The sequence below is a fragment of the Thalassophryne amazonica genome, chromosome 4 (assembly GCF_902500255.1).
Source record: "Thalassophryne amazonica chromosome 4, fThaAma1.1, whole genome shotgun sequence".
Lineage (NCBI taxonomy): Eukaryota > Metazoa > Chordata > Actinopteri > Batrachoidiformes > Batrachoididae > Thalassophryne > Thalassophryne amazonica.
The window spans coordinates 128,106,202-128,121,907 of NC_047106.1; the positions used below are offsets into that span (position 1 = coordinate 128,106,202).

The 15,706-nt window shown below is 41.4% G+C and overlaps 1 protein-coding gene across 1 annotated transcript in view; it reads right to left on the reverse strand.

Moving 5' to 3' along the window:
- LOC117508715 (unconventional myosin-VIIa-like) overlaps positions 1 to 15,706 on the reverse strand; it is a 289,667-nt gene that overhangs the window by 209,474 nt on the left and 64,487 nt on the right. Inside the window, exon 8 of the mRNA XM_034168534.1 lies at positions 387 to 500. Within this exon, the coding sequence (XP_034024425.1) occupies positions 387 to 500 (114 nt within the window). The remainder of the gene's footprint in view (positions 1 to 386; positions 501 to 15,706) is intronic.

Consider the following 15,706-nt stretch of genomic DNA (forward strand, 5'->3'; position numbering starts at 1 on the left):
TGAATTTCTATAAGCAAACCCATGCTCCACAGAGGAATTTGGCACCATCTTGACAAATGGCCACCATCTTGGAGTTTCTAAGGGCCAAATGAACAGATTTGTTTACTAGGCCTTTGGTGATTATATCACATTTTGCATGATTTGTGTGCAAAATTGTTGTTGTCTGCAGAATTAATTGTCAGTGAGCTCCACCTGGAATTTCTCCTGTATAATTTTTATTTTCAAATACAGTATCAGATGATAAAAGACATACTTCCTGTGAATATCTCCAAATTCATCTACCAAAGTGTTCAAGCTAATACAAAACTGACTGAATGCTGTGGTACAAAACTTAAAATTTGGCTTTGTATTAGTCAAATGCGTTTTAACTGTGGAACATTGCTTACTATGGTTAGGTAGGTATAGTCAGTGGCTTTGCTCAGTCCAAGCTTCTTTTTTTCTTCTAACGTCATTCCCTTCAGCATGCAGTAGAAGATGTGGTAGTTCCTTTCATTATGAGCCTGTTAAAAAAGCACAAGAAAACGTTCTGTGAAAAGTGTACTGTGGCTGCTTGCACAACCAGTGTTTCCTTCCCATTGTGGATGATGCGACATGTCAATCAATCAATCAACATTTATTTATAAAGCGCTTTACAGCACCGACTGGTGTCCAAAGTGCCTAACATTAAAAACACAAATTTACAAAAATAAAACACATATAAAATTTTAAGACGACACATAAAAAAGGAACATAAAAATAACAGAACATGTCACCTCCCCACAAAGTGTTAAAAGCCAGTTTAAATAAATAAGTCTTTAACTTAGATTTAAAAAGTGCTAGGTCAGGAATAGTACGTAACTCAAGAGGTAGCTCATTCCACAGTCTCGGGCCAGCTACCGCGAAAGCATGATCACCCCAGCGTTTATATCTTGACCTTGGAACATCTAAGTAAAGCTGGCCAGACGCCTTTAATGACATGTGGCACCAGTAAACACTTCCAGAACTGACCTGGCAGGAATGATATTGTTTGCTTACTTATTTGACAGTGGATTGTGAATGACGGAGCACAGATATATACGAGGTCTGTAAGAAAAGTATCCAACCTTTTTATTTTATGCAAAAAATATATGGATTTGATTCATATGTTTTTACGTCAGCCAAGATTGAACCTTCGTGCGCAGGTGTGAGTTTTTTCACGCCTGTCGGTTGCGTCATTCGCCTGTGGGCAGGCTTTGAGTGAGCACTGGTCCACCCCTCTCGTCGTTTTTTCATTGCGAGGAAATGGCGGAATGATTTGGGCTTTGTTCCATCAGAATTTTTTCAGAAACTTTTAGAGACAGGCAGCTGGAAACCATTCGGAAAATTCACATGGCTTTCGGTGAAAATTTTATGGGCTTCACAGAGATTACGGAGTGTTACTACCGCTTTAAGGACGGCCCACAATGGCGCACGGCGTGCCGTGCTCTGAGCCACGATCCACAGGCAGAAATCACCATTTCATTTCTAAACGGATGGCTGTGTCGATCCGGGACCGTCGTGTGCAATTTCTCTGGTTATCACAAGAGCTGGACATCAGCTATTTTCCGGCAGATTTCACTTTTAACAAGAGATTTTGTCATGGAAAGCCGCGCGGAGGCTTCGCCCATCACGACGGAGCCGCTGATGGAGCGAGACAAAGAACACCTCCATTTTGGAGTGTCAGAGGACAAGTTGGGACATGCCCAGCTCTCCACAGAAAGCTAAGATAGGCATGTCCCAACTTGTCCTCTGACACTCCAAAACGGAAGTGTTCTTTGTCTCGCTTCATCAGCGAATCCGTCGTGACGCGTAAAGCCTCCGTGCGGCTTTCCATGACAAAATCTCTTGTTAAAAGTGAAATCTGCCGGAAAATGGCTGATGTCCAGCTCTTGTGATAACCAGAGAAATTGCACACGATGGTCCCGGATCCATACAGCGATCCGTTTAGAAATGAAATGGTGGTTTCTGCCTGTCGATCGCGGCTCGGAGCGCGGTGCGCCATTGTGGGCCATCCTTAAAGCGGTAGTAACACTCCATAATCTCTGTGAAGCCCATAAAATTTTCACCGAAAGCCATGTGAATTTTTCAAATGGTTTCCAGCTGCCTCTTTCTAACAGTTTCTGAAAAAATTCTGATGGAACAAAGCCCAAATTATTCCGCCATTTCCTCGCAATGAAAAAACGACGAGGGGTGGACCAGTGCTCACTCAAAGCCTGCCCACAGGCGAATGACGCAACCGACAGGCGTGAAAAAACTCACGCATGCGCACGAAGGTTCAAGCTTGGCTGACGTAAAAACATATGAATCAAATCCATATATTGTTTGCATAAAATAAAAAGGTCGGATACTTTTCTCACAGACCTTGTATACAGTGAAGCAAATAAGTATTTGATCCACTGTCGATTTTGCAAGCTTTCCCACCTACAAAGAATGGAGAGGTCTGTAATTTCTATCGTAGATATTCTGCCCTGGACAATACGTGAGCTGTATTTCTTGACAGATAGCTAACAAGAAGACCCAGCAGGCTTGATTCCAGGTTGAATGATTTACTGAAATCTTCTGGTACATTTCAGTTTTTGTAAAACTGCAACACAATGAAATACAAACATTACAATCAAAATAAAATATGTGCAAAAACACTGACAGCACAACATTTTTTCTCCTTCCTTTTCAGGTTGTAAATCAGGTAAGTATAACACACTGTTACCTAAACTAAACCTCTTCCCACAGTATCGTATGCTCACACAGTAAAGTCACATGAAACAGGTCTGACAATAAACAAATTAGTCATAGCAGCTTAGCTAACAGCTTAGCTTGCATCTTAGCTAGCATCTTGCTAACGATTAGCATAGCAACTTAGCATTAGCCGTATTGGCACAATTTATAACTTAAAAATAAATGTTTTGAACACCACAGTGCTATTAAGCAACTAAAATTACCAAATGCATTCAAAACTCACTGTTGGTTCCACTCCAAGGCTCAGACAACCAACTCTCTGTGGAGGAGCACTTGCACACAATGACAGAGCACTGAGACTGACTGGTAATTAAAGCCGCAGTAACTCAAACCACCACAAGAGGGAACCAAAACTCTTCTAATCACTGACAGGAGTCAGAACAGTAGGTACACTTCAATTGTGAGAGACAGAATAAAAAAAATCATAAAATTACACTGTGTGATTTTTAAATAATTAATTTGAATTTTATATTGCATGAAACAAGTATGTGATCCACTGTCGATTTTGCAAGTTTTCCCACCTACAAGATTGGAGAGGTCTGTAATTTTTATCGTAGGTACACTTCAACTGTGAACGACAGAATAAATAAAATCATAAAATTACACTGTATGATTTTTAATAATTAATTTGCATTTTATATTTTTATTTGCATGAAATACGTATTTGTTACAATAGAAAAACAGACCTTAATATTTGGTACAGAAACCTTTGTTTGCAATTACAGAGGTCAGATGTTTCCTGTAAGTCCTTGACCAAGTTTGCACACTGCAGCAGGGATTTTGGTCCACTCCTCCATACAGATCTTCTCCAGATCTTTCAGGTTTCAAGTTTCAGCACCCTCCAAAAACCATGTCAGCACAGTGTGTTACTAATGTAATCTTTGTGACTGTGGTCCCAGCTCTCTTCAGGTCATTGACCAGGTCCTCCCGTGTAGTTCTGGGCTTTCTCAGAATCATACTTACCCCACAAAGTGAGATCTTGCATGGAGCCCTAGACCAAGGAAGACTGACAGTCATCTTGTGTTTCTTCCATTTTCTAATAATTACACCAACAGTTGTTGTCTTTTCACCAAGCTGCTTGCCTGTTGTCCTGTAGTCCGTCCCAGCCTTGTGCAGGTCAACAATTTTGTCCCTGGTGTCCTTAGCTCTTTGGTCTTGGCCATGGTGGACAGGTTGAAGTGTGATTGACTCCTAAATGTGCTTAAACTATGCATTAACCTTTTGTGCTTTTTCCCCATTCAGTATCATCATAATATTATTTATCTTTTATTGAGCTAACAATATATTGTTACATGAGTGTGTTCTAATGTTTAGAAGTCATCATTTATATATTACTAGAGCTTGTTGCTGAAGAATAAAGAAGAGGAGGAAAACGTTGCCACGAACAGCGGGAGAAGAGGAAAACTAGAAGGGTGGAAATGAGAGTGGGGACTTTGAATGTTGGTAGTATGACTGGTAAAGGGAGAGAGCTGGCTGATATGATGGAGAGGAGAAAGGTAGACATATTGTGTGTGCAAGAGACCAAGTGGAAGGGAAGTAAGAGCAGGAGTATCGGCGGTGGGTACAAGTTGTTGTACCATGGTGAGGACAGGAAGAGAAATGATGTTGGGGTCATTTTAAAGGAAGAGTATGTTAAAAGTGTGTTGGAGGTTAAGCAAGTGTCTGACAGGGTGATGAGTGTGAAGTTGGAAATTGAAGGGGTGATGATGAATATCATCACTGCATATGCCCCACAGGTAGGTTGTGAGATGAAGGGGAAAGATGATTTCTGGAGTGTGTTAGATGAGGTGGTGGAGAGTGTGCCCAAGCATGAAAGAGTGGTGATAGGAGCAGACTTCAATGGGCATGTTGGTGAAGGGAACAGAGTTGATGAGGAAGTAATGGGTAGATATGGTATCAAGGATAGGAATGGGGAAGGACAGATGGTAGTTGATTTTGCAAAAAGGATGGAAATGGCTGTGGTGAATACCTACTTTAAGAAAAGGGAGGAGCACAGGGTGACATATAAGAGTGGAGGAAGGTGCACACAGGTGGACTACATTCTTTATAGGACATGCAAGCTAAAAGAAATCACAGACTGTAAGGTGGTAGCAGGAGAGAGTGTCACTAGACAGCACAGGATGGTTGTTTGTAGGATGACTTTAGAGGTAAAGAAGAAAAAGAGAGTGAGAGCACAACAAAGGATCAGATGGTGGAAGCTGAAGGAGGAAGACTGTTGTGTGAAATTTAGCGAGCAGATGAGAGAAGCATTAGTTGGAGGGGAAGCAATTTTGGACAACTGGAAAAGTACTGCAGATGTGGTGAGGGAGACAGCTAGGGCAGTACTGGGTATGACATCTGGACAGTGGAAGGAAGACAAGGAGACTTGGTGGTGGAATGAAGAGGTCCAGGAAAGCATAAGGAGAAAGAGGTTGGCGAAAACGTTTTGGGATAGTCGGAGAGATGAAGAAAGTAGACAGGAGTAGAAAGGAGATGTGGCGTAAGGCGAGAAGAGAAGTGGCAAAAGCAAAGGAAAAGGCATATTGCGAGCTGTACAAGAAGTTGAATAGTAAGGAAGGAGAAAAGGACTTGTACCGATTGGCCAGACAAAGGGACAGAGCTGGAAAGGATGTGCAGCAGGTTAGGGTGGTAAAAGATGCACATGGTAATGTGCTGACAAGTGAGGAGTGTGTGCTGAGAAGGTGGAGGGAATATTTTGAAGAGTTGATGAATAAAGAAAATGAGCGAGAGAAAAGGCTGGATGATGTGGCGAGAATAAATCAGGAAGTAAAAGAGATTAGCAAGGAAGAAGTGGGGGCTGCTACGAAGAGGATGAAGAGTGGTAAGGCAGTTGGTCCAGATGACATTCCAATGGAGGCATGGAAATGTCTAGGAGAGATGGCAGTAGAGTTTCTAACCAGATTGTTTAATAAAATCTTGGAAAGTGAGAGGATGCCTGAGGAGTGGAGACGAAGTGTGCTGGTTCCTATTTTCAAGAACAAGGGTGATGTGCAGAGCTGCAGTAACTACAGAGGCATAAAGCTGATCAGCCACAGCATGAAGTTATGGGAATGAGTAGTAGAAGCTAGGCTTAGAAAACAGGTGAAGATCTGTGAGCAGCAATATGGTTTCATGCCGAGAAAGAGCACTACAGATGCAATGTTTGCTCTGAGAATACTGTTGGAAAAGTACAGAGAAGGACAGAAAGAGTTACATTGTGTGTTTGTTTGCTTTCTTGTTTGCAGTGGTGATGGACAGGTTGACAGATGAGATCAGACAGGAGTCCCCATGGACTATGATGTTTGCAGATGACATTGTGATCTGTAGTTGCCTTGGGGCAACTGTTTGTTGTGATTTGGCGCTATATAAATAAAATTGATTGATTGATTGATTGTAGTGAGAGTAGAAAGCAAGTTGAGTCTAGTCTGGAGAACTGGAGATATGCTTTGGAGAGAAGGGGAATGAAAGTCAGTAGAAGCAAGACTGAGTACATGTGTGTGAACGAGAGGGAGCCCAGTGGAATAGTGCAGTTACAAGGAGTAGAAGTGGTGAAAGTAGATGAGTTTAAATATTTGGGGTCAACTGTTCAAAGTAATGGAAAGTGTGGTAGAGAGGTGAAGAAGAGAGTGCAGGCAGGGTGGAGTGGGTGGAGAAAGGTGGCAGGAGTGATTTGTGACCGAAGAATATCAGCAAGAGTGAAGGGGAAAGTTTACAAAACAGTAGTGAGACCAGCTATGTTGTATGGTTTAGAGACAGTGGCACTAACAAAAAGACAGGAGGCAGAGCTGAAGATGTTGAGATTCTCTTTGGGAGTGACAAGAATGGACAAGATTAGGAATGAACATATCAGAGGGACAGCTCAGGTGGGACGGTTTGGAGACAAAGTCAGAGAGGCAAGATTGAGATGGTTTGGACATGTGCAGAGGAGGGACCCAGGGTATATAGGGAGAAGGATGCTGAGGATGGAGCCACCAGGCAGGAGGAGAAGAGGGAGACCAAAGAGGAGGTTCATGGATGTGCTGAGAGAGGACATGCAGGTGGTTGGTGTGACAGAGGAAGATACAGAGGACAGGGTGAGATGGAAACGATTGATCTGCTGTGGCGACCCCTAATGGGAACAGCTGAAAGACAAAGAAGAAGTTGAGAATATATTACTCATATGCTCATAGTGATCAATATTTATCAATGCTTAGTAAACATGTAAATAGTTAAGGTTAATTACATGATATCTATATATTCAAATACTCTTGGGTTATATGTTTGAATGCTGTTTTTGAAATGTGCAAACATTCTTGTGATGTAACTTGCTTTCAGTTAGTAGTTGTTGCCTGAAAACCTTATCAGAAGACTTCACAGCGCGTGTGGGTAGGACCATCCCACGAAAAAGAGGATCAAGACCACCCAGATGAAGGACAATGTCCAAGATTAGCAGAAAGACGTAGTAGTAGCTTGGGGTATAATTTTAAATGCCAGCCCAGTGTTTGGGGTTCCTCCTTGCTGTTAGCTTGCTGGGACACCAGATTGCTGGTTGGAAGCTTGCAGCTCCTGGGACCCTCAGAACCTCTGGGTATGTTTTTGTTTATCTCACTCATTCTGTAAAACTTAAATTGTGTCAAAATGTGTGACATTTAAATCCTGTTTAATAAATCTCTGAGTGGTGGACTAGCCCTCAGAGTAATTGTGTTCAAATTTAAATGACTGGTTAACACCTTCTTTCAAATCAACGGACGCACGGGATAAGAGGAGGTCACAGGGGATCCCCAAAATATCCCAATAGTGGACAGGTGTCTTTTATAAAGGTGACGAGTTCAAACAGGTGCAATTAATACAGGTAATGAAGATAAGATTAGAGAGATTAACTTTGTTAATCCCTTGGGAAGACTCCCTCAGAGAAACTGAGGTTCCAGCAGCAGTGTATAGCAGCACACGGGGTAAGAAGAACACAGATCAAAAGCGAAAGCAAAAAAAAAACATTTTTTTTCAAATATAAATATAAATATACAAATATAAATAAAAGACATACTGATCACTACTGGTTTACTGGCTGCTACTGTTCCTCTCTTTCCTGTCCTCTGTCTTCCTGTTACTCCTCCATGAATGCAGAATAGGAGGGCTTCTTAAAGGGAAACTAACAGTTCCATGAGAGCCAGAATTCTTGCTGGTTGGTGATCAAATACTTATTTCATGCAACAAAAAAAAATGCAAATTAATTATTTAAAAATAGCATAAGGTGATTTTGTGATTTTTTTAAAATTTGTTTTTAGATTTTTGTCTCTCACAGTTGAAGTGTACCTATGATAAAAATGACAGACCGTGACAGTGGATCAAATACATATTTGCCTCACTGTGTTTCCCCCTAAACAGCAACCTCTGGTGCCAAAAGAGAAAGTCAATGCAAAAGTGCCAAAATATGTAATTCCTTCAATGGCCACTCCCCCCAAAACCATGTGAATCCCCATAGAAACAGATGTTAAAATGTCCAACTTCACTTTGTAGCACCACATTGTGTAATAATGGTGTAATATGTAACAATGTAATAAATTCTCACCTCATTATGTAATAACGCCACATTCTGTAATCATCTGCTGCAATCTGTAGTAAAATTTTTGAATGCATTTTGTAATAAACTTTGACCCATTTTGTAATAACTTGTTACATATTACAACAGTTATTACAAAATGCAGGTGTGGCACTTTTTGGGAAGAAAATGTAATAATTTGGTGCAATATCTAATAAACCATAGATTCCTAATGCCCTAATTAGAAAAAAAAAAAAATCATACAATCAGAGCAACATTAAGCATTCCAGCTTAACTGGAATTAATTTTTAAAAACTCGTAGGATGTTGCATTGGTCAAAACTAAATCAAATGTAGCAGTATTCATTATAATGGAAAATGTGTTTGCAAGCGCAGGTCATGTTTTAAAGTGATTCCCAGTAGAAGAAACACTATAGGACGGGCATTTTCATCTGGATGGACGGACAGCAAGGCAGACACACATGGTAAAAACTATACATCCTCGCAGAAGTCTCTAACACCACGCACACATGCAAGCAACACAAAGTATAGCTAATGGAAACGTGGGAATAGTGCTGACAGAACAAATGTGCTTCACTCATAGCCAGCTAAACTGTTTGGTAAATTTTTATTGATACACGCCACAGTAAATTTTAACCCGCATCTGGCAGTTTGGCAGGTGTTTCTGTAATTGTGAGCCCTAGAAGACTGTATGCATGTACTACACCCAGCCACCAGGGGGAGACCCAGACATTTTGGGTTTGATTATGAGTAGCAGTTTTGTCATCCATCCACTTAGGCTGGAAAATGGCCAAACTGAAAGACAACACGATGAAAGCTATGAAGAAAGAACAGATGTCAGATTCAGAACATCTCTTCTAGAATTTTATGTTGATTGATTTGCAACTATAATGGCCTATGAAATGCTAACAGATTGAGTTGGCATGAGCAACAATGGTCTGATTAGCAGTGACAAGCTAAACTAATAAATGGCAAATATGCAGATAAAGACCAGAGATGACAGCATCAGTATTAAATATCAAATTAATGTATTCATATAGGAGCACAGGCCCTGATCCAGACCGTTTTTTTTTACGCATCGTTCGTCATCGGTAAAAAAAAAACTCTTGAATAATCCCGAATAGTGCTGAACGTATCCCAGCGGTAACACAGCTTTTTGGTGGTTTTCATGTCAACCTATATCCATAAATTATACAGATTTTTCCGAGTTTCAGAGTCATACGGACGTACAAATAAAGTCGGATATTCAGGGTTTGGTCTGCAGCGGGTCTGTAATCAACCGTTTCTGCAGCACGACTCCACTTTGAAGCCGTGAACCATTGAAGCAATGCTTCAATCCACTAGCTCGTTGGTTCTTTGATTCGCTGCTCTTCAGAAACGGCAAGTCCACTTCTTAACCCCTCTCAAAGCCATTAAAATCCCGCAAGTCACTTTTGTGTGGATTAAAGTCACTAACTGGGACTCTTGTCTTGTTGCAGTCAAGAAACGAGAATCATCCTCCGTTCTGTTGGAACAGCTCCAAACGCTGCGCGGCTCTCTGCCGAGACAGAGTCCGGTCAGAATTAATAACTTCAAAATTAATTGCCGCTTTAAATAAAATGACACCTCTTTCCGAACGTTGTAATACAGACAAGAAACTACAATTGACTAAAATGTTTTTTTTTTCCTCCCAAAATGAAACGTGCTGTATTTCTTTACAAACTGCATCCTGAAGTGAAGCACAGCAGCTGCAAAAGCTCAGCTCAGATATATGGCAAGACATTCATGCCAATAATGTCTGAAAGGAAATGCTTTTGACAAAAACTACAGATTTTGTTTATTCCTATTTATGTCCAGAGATCAAGGATCCACCATGTACAGTTTATCATGTCCAAAGTTTAAGGATCCAGTGACCTATTTCATATTAATTTACTTTAAGACTCAATAAAATTTTTCAATTTCAATTCAATTTCAATTTAATCGGCTTATAAAGTGCCAAATCACAACAAAATCACATATCACAACTGTGATATGTGTACAATTGTGATGTATTTGTTTTAGTATATTTAGTCATGGACATGATGAATATTGTTACCTGCTGGACTGTTTCTAATTTTGATTGGTATCAATGGAAAATGCATCTGCAAGATTTTCACTCTGGATCCAGCCCTGGAGCAGATCAGACGTTTGACAGATTCCCAGGTCCACTGACTCAGTATTGACCAAACTCAGTTGCTGCTATGAATGAAAGCACATTAGAGTCATGGGGTTGCTTCCAGGCCTGTTAGAAAGTTTGTCATATATTTAACCAAAAATGACATGTAACAGAATATTAGAAAACAACATAATACAACAACATCATATATGCAATTAAGAATATTTTTGGCAGCTCTACTGTTAACCATATTTATGGCCAGTTGTGAAAGTGTAGGAACACGGACCCACAACAGGGGGCGTAAATGAACGGGCAATGGATAAGCCAAACAGTAACAATTTAATGTTGTAAACTGTGCACAACGGAATACAGACAACAACAAGTTTGGAACTACAGTCAATTACACGTTGGGTGACGTGTGGGCAGGCTTGAGGATAGGAGACGCCCGTCCAGAACCGAGCCGGATCCCACACGGCCCTCACCGCCAACGGATCTGAAGAACACCGAAGCCACCAAGTCCTGAGTCCCCAGGTGGCCACCGTCTCCAGCTGTCAGACCTGGCACTGCTGGCAGAGAACAGAAGCAGCAGAGTGTGAGTATGCACACTCAGTAATCCCACAGTCTGTGTTCTTTTGGGAGGGAGCACCTCCACCTCCAATCACACACTCGTGCAGCTCCTGTCTAACCACTTATCTGGTTGGGGTGTGAAGCGAAGCCGTCGCTGATCACACCAAACGCCAATCCCACAGATAAGGCAAACACCACAGGAAAACGGCTGCAAAGAAGTTCAGACTATTACTCAATGTTTTGTTCAGCAGAGAAAATTACCTCCAAGGTAGCTGATTTCTCGGCGGGGAGGTGGAGTTGCAGTCCGGCCTTTAAGGTGGTGGTGATGTGGATGAGTGACAGCTGGTGCTGATGACGAGTGACAGCTGTCACTCCCGGTTGCTATGATGCCCTCTCGTGCTTGAAGCCCGCACTTCAAGCAGGGCGCCATCTGGTGGTGGTGGGCCAGCAGTACCTCCTCTTCAGCGGCCCACACAACACCAGTATCACTGTTAAACCGAACACTCCATTTTAACACAATAATTAAGTTAATGTAACTAAAACTTTGAAAAAAGTTATAGTCACTCATCTCCATTAATTAAACTAACTCAAAAATGAACTCAGTTCCTTTAAGTGCATTTAAAAGTTTTGGGCATTTAAGTGTTGGTGATGTATTTCCAGTGCATTCCATTCACTAATTTTAACTGAGTTTATACCATTATGAAAAACTGCAAGTTCTGTTCATAGGCTGCCATTTAGCATTTTTCATTCGTTGTAGTCCTTTTAATTTTTTTAAGAAAGCAGATTATTGTCAACAAGTAAACCAAAGAATGCATCCAAAAATTTAATCCAAAATACAATGCAAATTTTTTAGGCAGAAATTTATTTGTCAATTTTTAATTGAAAAATATAAACTAGATTTACGTAAGTCTAATTCACTACAAATTGTTAAGGTACTAAAACTTTAATTAAATTTTTTTAAATTATTTCATTTAAGTTGGCAAACTCAAATGGTTGAAGGCAATTGGTTTCCTCAAGTGGTTTGAGTTCAACTAACTCATTGGGTTTTACAGTGTACCCTTTGGGTTTTAGGCATGGGATACGGACAACAACAATCAATGACTGAGGATGTCTGTGAAGTCATAGTAAAGAAAATTAACATTCCTGTCACTGAACATACAGGAGTGCAACAAAGTGCTCTGGTGAGGCTGTGGAGGAATGAGAATCTCTACGCTCTGAGCCAGGATGGACAAACCTTACAATGTGCTGGAGAACCAGTGGTTTTGAAAACTAAAACGCAGCATTGTAAGAAAAGGTCTGGATGACAAAAGGGTTCAGGTACAAGAAAGCTGAAGAAGCAAGTAAATACTCTGGAATTAGTGAAAGAAAGGTTCAAAGAGCCCTGGACAGCTCCACGTGCCAACTCCACAAGGCCGGATTTGGAGATGTGCCCATTCCAAGGCTCATCCGGGCCAAAGAAGTGCAGGCTCGACATCAGATTGAACTCCTTGATTTGGGAAAGTGGAGGATCAAATATGGTCACATCTTACTGTAATAGATGTCTTTAGTCAATACACATGGCTGAAACCATTAAAAAGTAAGGACAGCTCAGAGATTGCAAAATATTTTTGTGATATCTACACTAAACATGGTCCACCCAAAGTTTTGCAGCATGATCAAGGAAAAGACTTTAAAGGAGCAGTGCACAGGCTGATGGAATTAAAGCTAAGATTAATTCAAAGCTCACCGTACCATCCCCAAAGCCAAGGAAAGGTAGAGAGAGTCCACAGAGTGCTAAGGAAAAAGATCATGTATGACCTTGTCAAATGTCAATGGAATGGGGTGAACTGCAAACATTTGTCATCATATTCCCAAGTGCTGAATGAAGACCCAAAGGAAGTCTGAAGCTGAATGTCTCCATTTGAAGTATAATATTGAAACCTGGTCTCACAGCAAGTCGTGATTCAGCAGCACGAAATATACATTAATCTGTTGGTTCGTGATACTGTGACAAAAAGCGCCTCATTTTTGTCACAGCAGCACATTTCATTCCATGATGGCTGCACGAAATTACAAGTGAAGCGGGGGGTGGGGGGTGGAGATGGTTATGGTTAAGGTTAGGGTTGTGTTATATGGCTGGGGGGACCTGGCTGCCTTTTTGTTTCTGTCCTTTGTTTCTCCTTCCAGGTGGCTTGCATTTGGGACTGAGTGGCTGTGTTGCTGAGGTTATCAGGACCTCACCCTGATCACCTGCGGCTCGTCAGGACTCACAGCTGAGGTGCATCTATATGGATTGGAACATGGTGGCATTTAAGACTGGAGTATACAGTGTGTATTTGCCAGAGACTCGACCTTGTGACCAGACGGGTGAGATCGTCGTTTCGGGAGCCATCTCATCATCAGTGGATGCAGAGAACGTCCAGGGTTTGATGCACGGTCTGTGAAAGAGGATGGGGTGAGGTCTCACGCTCGTCAGCACACTTCCTGAGGTACGTTAGATTTTGTGACTAACATTTATACAGTCAGTAAATGTGGTGTCCCTCACACCTTTTTATATTGAGCTGTATGTTAGTCATGTATCGGCTTCCACTGCAGTGGAGTTATGTGAACTGGATGTTCCATGCCTGCAGGTTGGGAAGTTGATTAGTAATCAAGCCAGGAAGTGTTTGCTGTTTGTACACCTTTAAGTGTTCTCTCTGTGTGTAGAGTGTGGACTCACATAATGGTTCCTTCTTTCACAGACTCGGTTTGTTGCGGCCACCTGGGGGGTGTCGGCGGGGTCCTTGGGTCCGAACAGCTTCTGACTCCGGACCGTTAGCGCTGCTGGGAGCGCACCACGCCAGACCGCACTTTCTGTTATTTTTGTATCACTGTTATGTATTAAATTCAGTTAGCCTTTGTACCGTGCTCTGCTTATTTCATACTGGGTCCTTCAAACGCTGGTTGGTTCTCCGAGCTGCGTCCGACACATAACAGGTTGGGGGTAGGAGTAGGGTTAGTAATAGTGAGTTTAAAAAATCCCCCGTCATGAAAATTTGACTCATTTTGTGACGGGGAGCACAAAAAAAACAACAAAAAAAAACTGTGAGACTGGGTTGTCATTTTGGCACCGTGATCCAACTTTCAACTTTGTGTTCATCCGTTATTGCAAAATCACTCTTTTGCGCGCTTGCGTTCTGTGTAAATGCTCGTCTTGAGTGCAAGTTATTGTGTCAGAGTGCACAGAGCGCGCCTCATCTGATCCATTATAACAAGATGTTAAATCTATTGTAAACATAATACTTTTACAACTGCTTATAAAGAATGAATGAACATGCAACTGTTTTACCAAGCTATTACAACATAAACATTACAAATAATTACCTTTTAAGCTGTTCCAAATATGTTCTCTACCTCAGCGCATGAGACAAAGACAGGAAAAAAGCTCCAAATATCCTCTGTGATGAATCTGCTACAAGATAATTATTTTATATACAGCGTCCACCACACAAAGCAGGTGGGATTGTAGTGTGCAAAAGGGCGGAGCCTGTCCAAAATAGGCTGTCCTGTCCTCATAGCCGCCAGGTGCTCGGATAATGGACTTTTAACAGCCTCATCCTCACTACAAACGTGCCTCTAACATCCTTGTTTGTCCTCGTGGTACCTTGTACATAACCTGGTCTCACGACTTGCCGTGAGACCAGGGTGCAAAATGACTGTATAAGCCACGGAAGAAATAAAGCAAGCAAGAAGAAGTACAGAGGCGACTGTCCAGGAACCCGTGTTTCAGTTCACGCTAGACTATGGATGTGTTTTGTGTTGTTTTTTTTGTTTTTTTTGAGGGGGGGGGGTGATCCACATAGTTGTGGGTGTATATAATTAAAGCAGCCACCTCATTGTGGTGTCTTTTTTTTGGTCAGAGAGAGCTGAGTGAACTGCTGCATTTAATGACTCTGGAACACAGGGGAACTGCAGCCTGATGCAGGGATGCGCACACCGGCGGGACTGTGACAGGAGCATCTTATTTTGGACTGCATTTAAAAAAATGTGACAACATCTTGAACGGATACTGTGAATTGAAAACCCACACTTTAAAGGGACCAAGTGTGGGAGGGCTGGAGGTTTGGACCAAACTCATGCCTAAACATGCACCAACATCGCGTTACATGGATCATATGTGGCTTGACATGGATCATATACAGCGACACGAGCCATTCGAGACTGGACGGGGCTCATTAGAGGCTGATACCTGGCACATGCAAAGTACTTAGAGGCACACAGAGGCTTCTTCATAGCGGATATGTGGTAGATTTATACATGGATCATTATTCGAATAATTATTGACAAATCCATACGTGGCTCATTATTCATGGCTTTATTATTTGGTGGGACCAAGGCTTAAGACATAAAGTTAGGAATAACTGGGGAAGTGATCAGAGTGAGTTTGCCAGATTCAGGTCATTACTAGCAGTGGTTGCTACTCTTAGAAAAGCCCATAGAGACCATATACCATATCAACTGTGGAAATAATGATCCTAAATAGAACATAAATGTGAAAGTAATATGAGCTTCTTTCAGAGATAACAAACAGCTGTACCCCAAAGGATATGATGCACATCTAGGAGACAATTAGACACATCCAAATCAGTCAGGTTTGATTAAATATGAGGCATAGGATGAGTGATCCAATATATTTTTTTCTGACATTTTAAAATACTTAGAAATATGAAAATGACAAATGATGATGAATTAAAAAAAAAAAAATCAAGTCAAGGTAAGAGGTTCAAGGGTGTATTT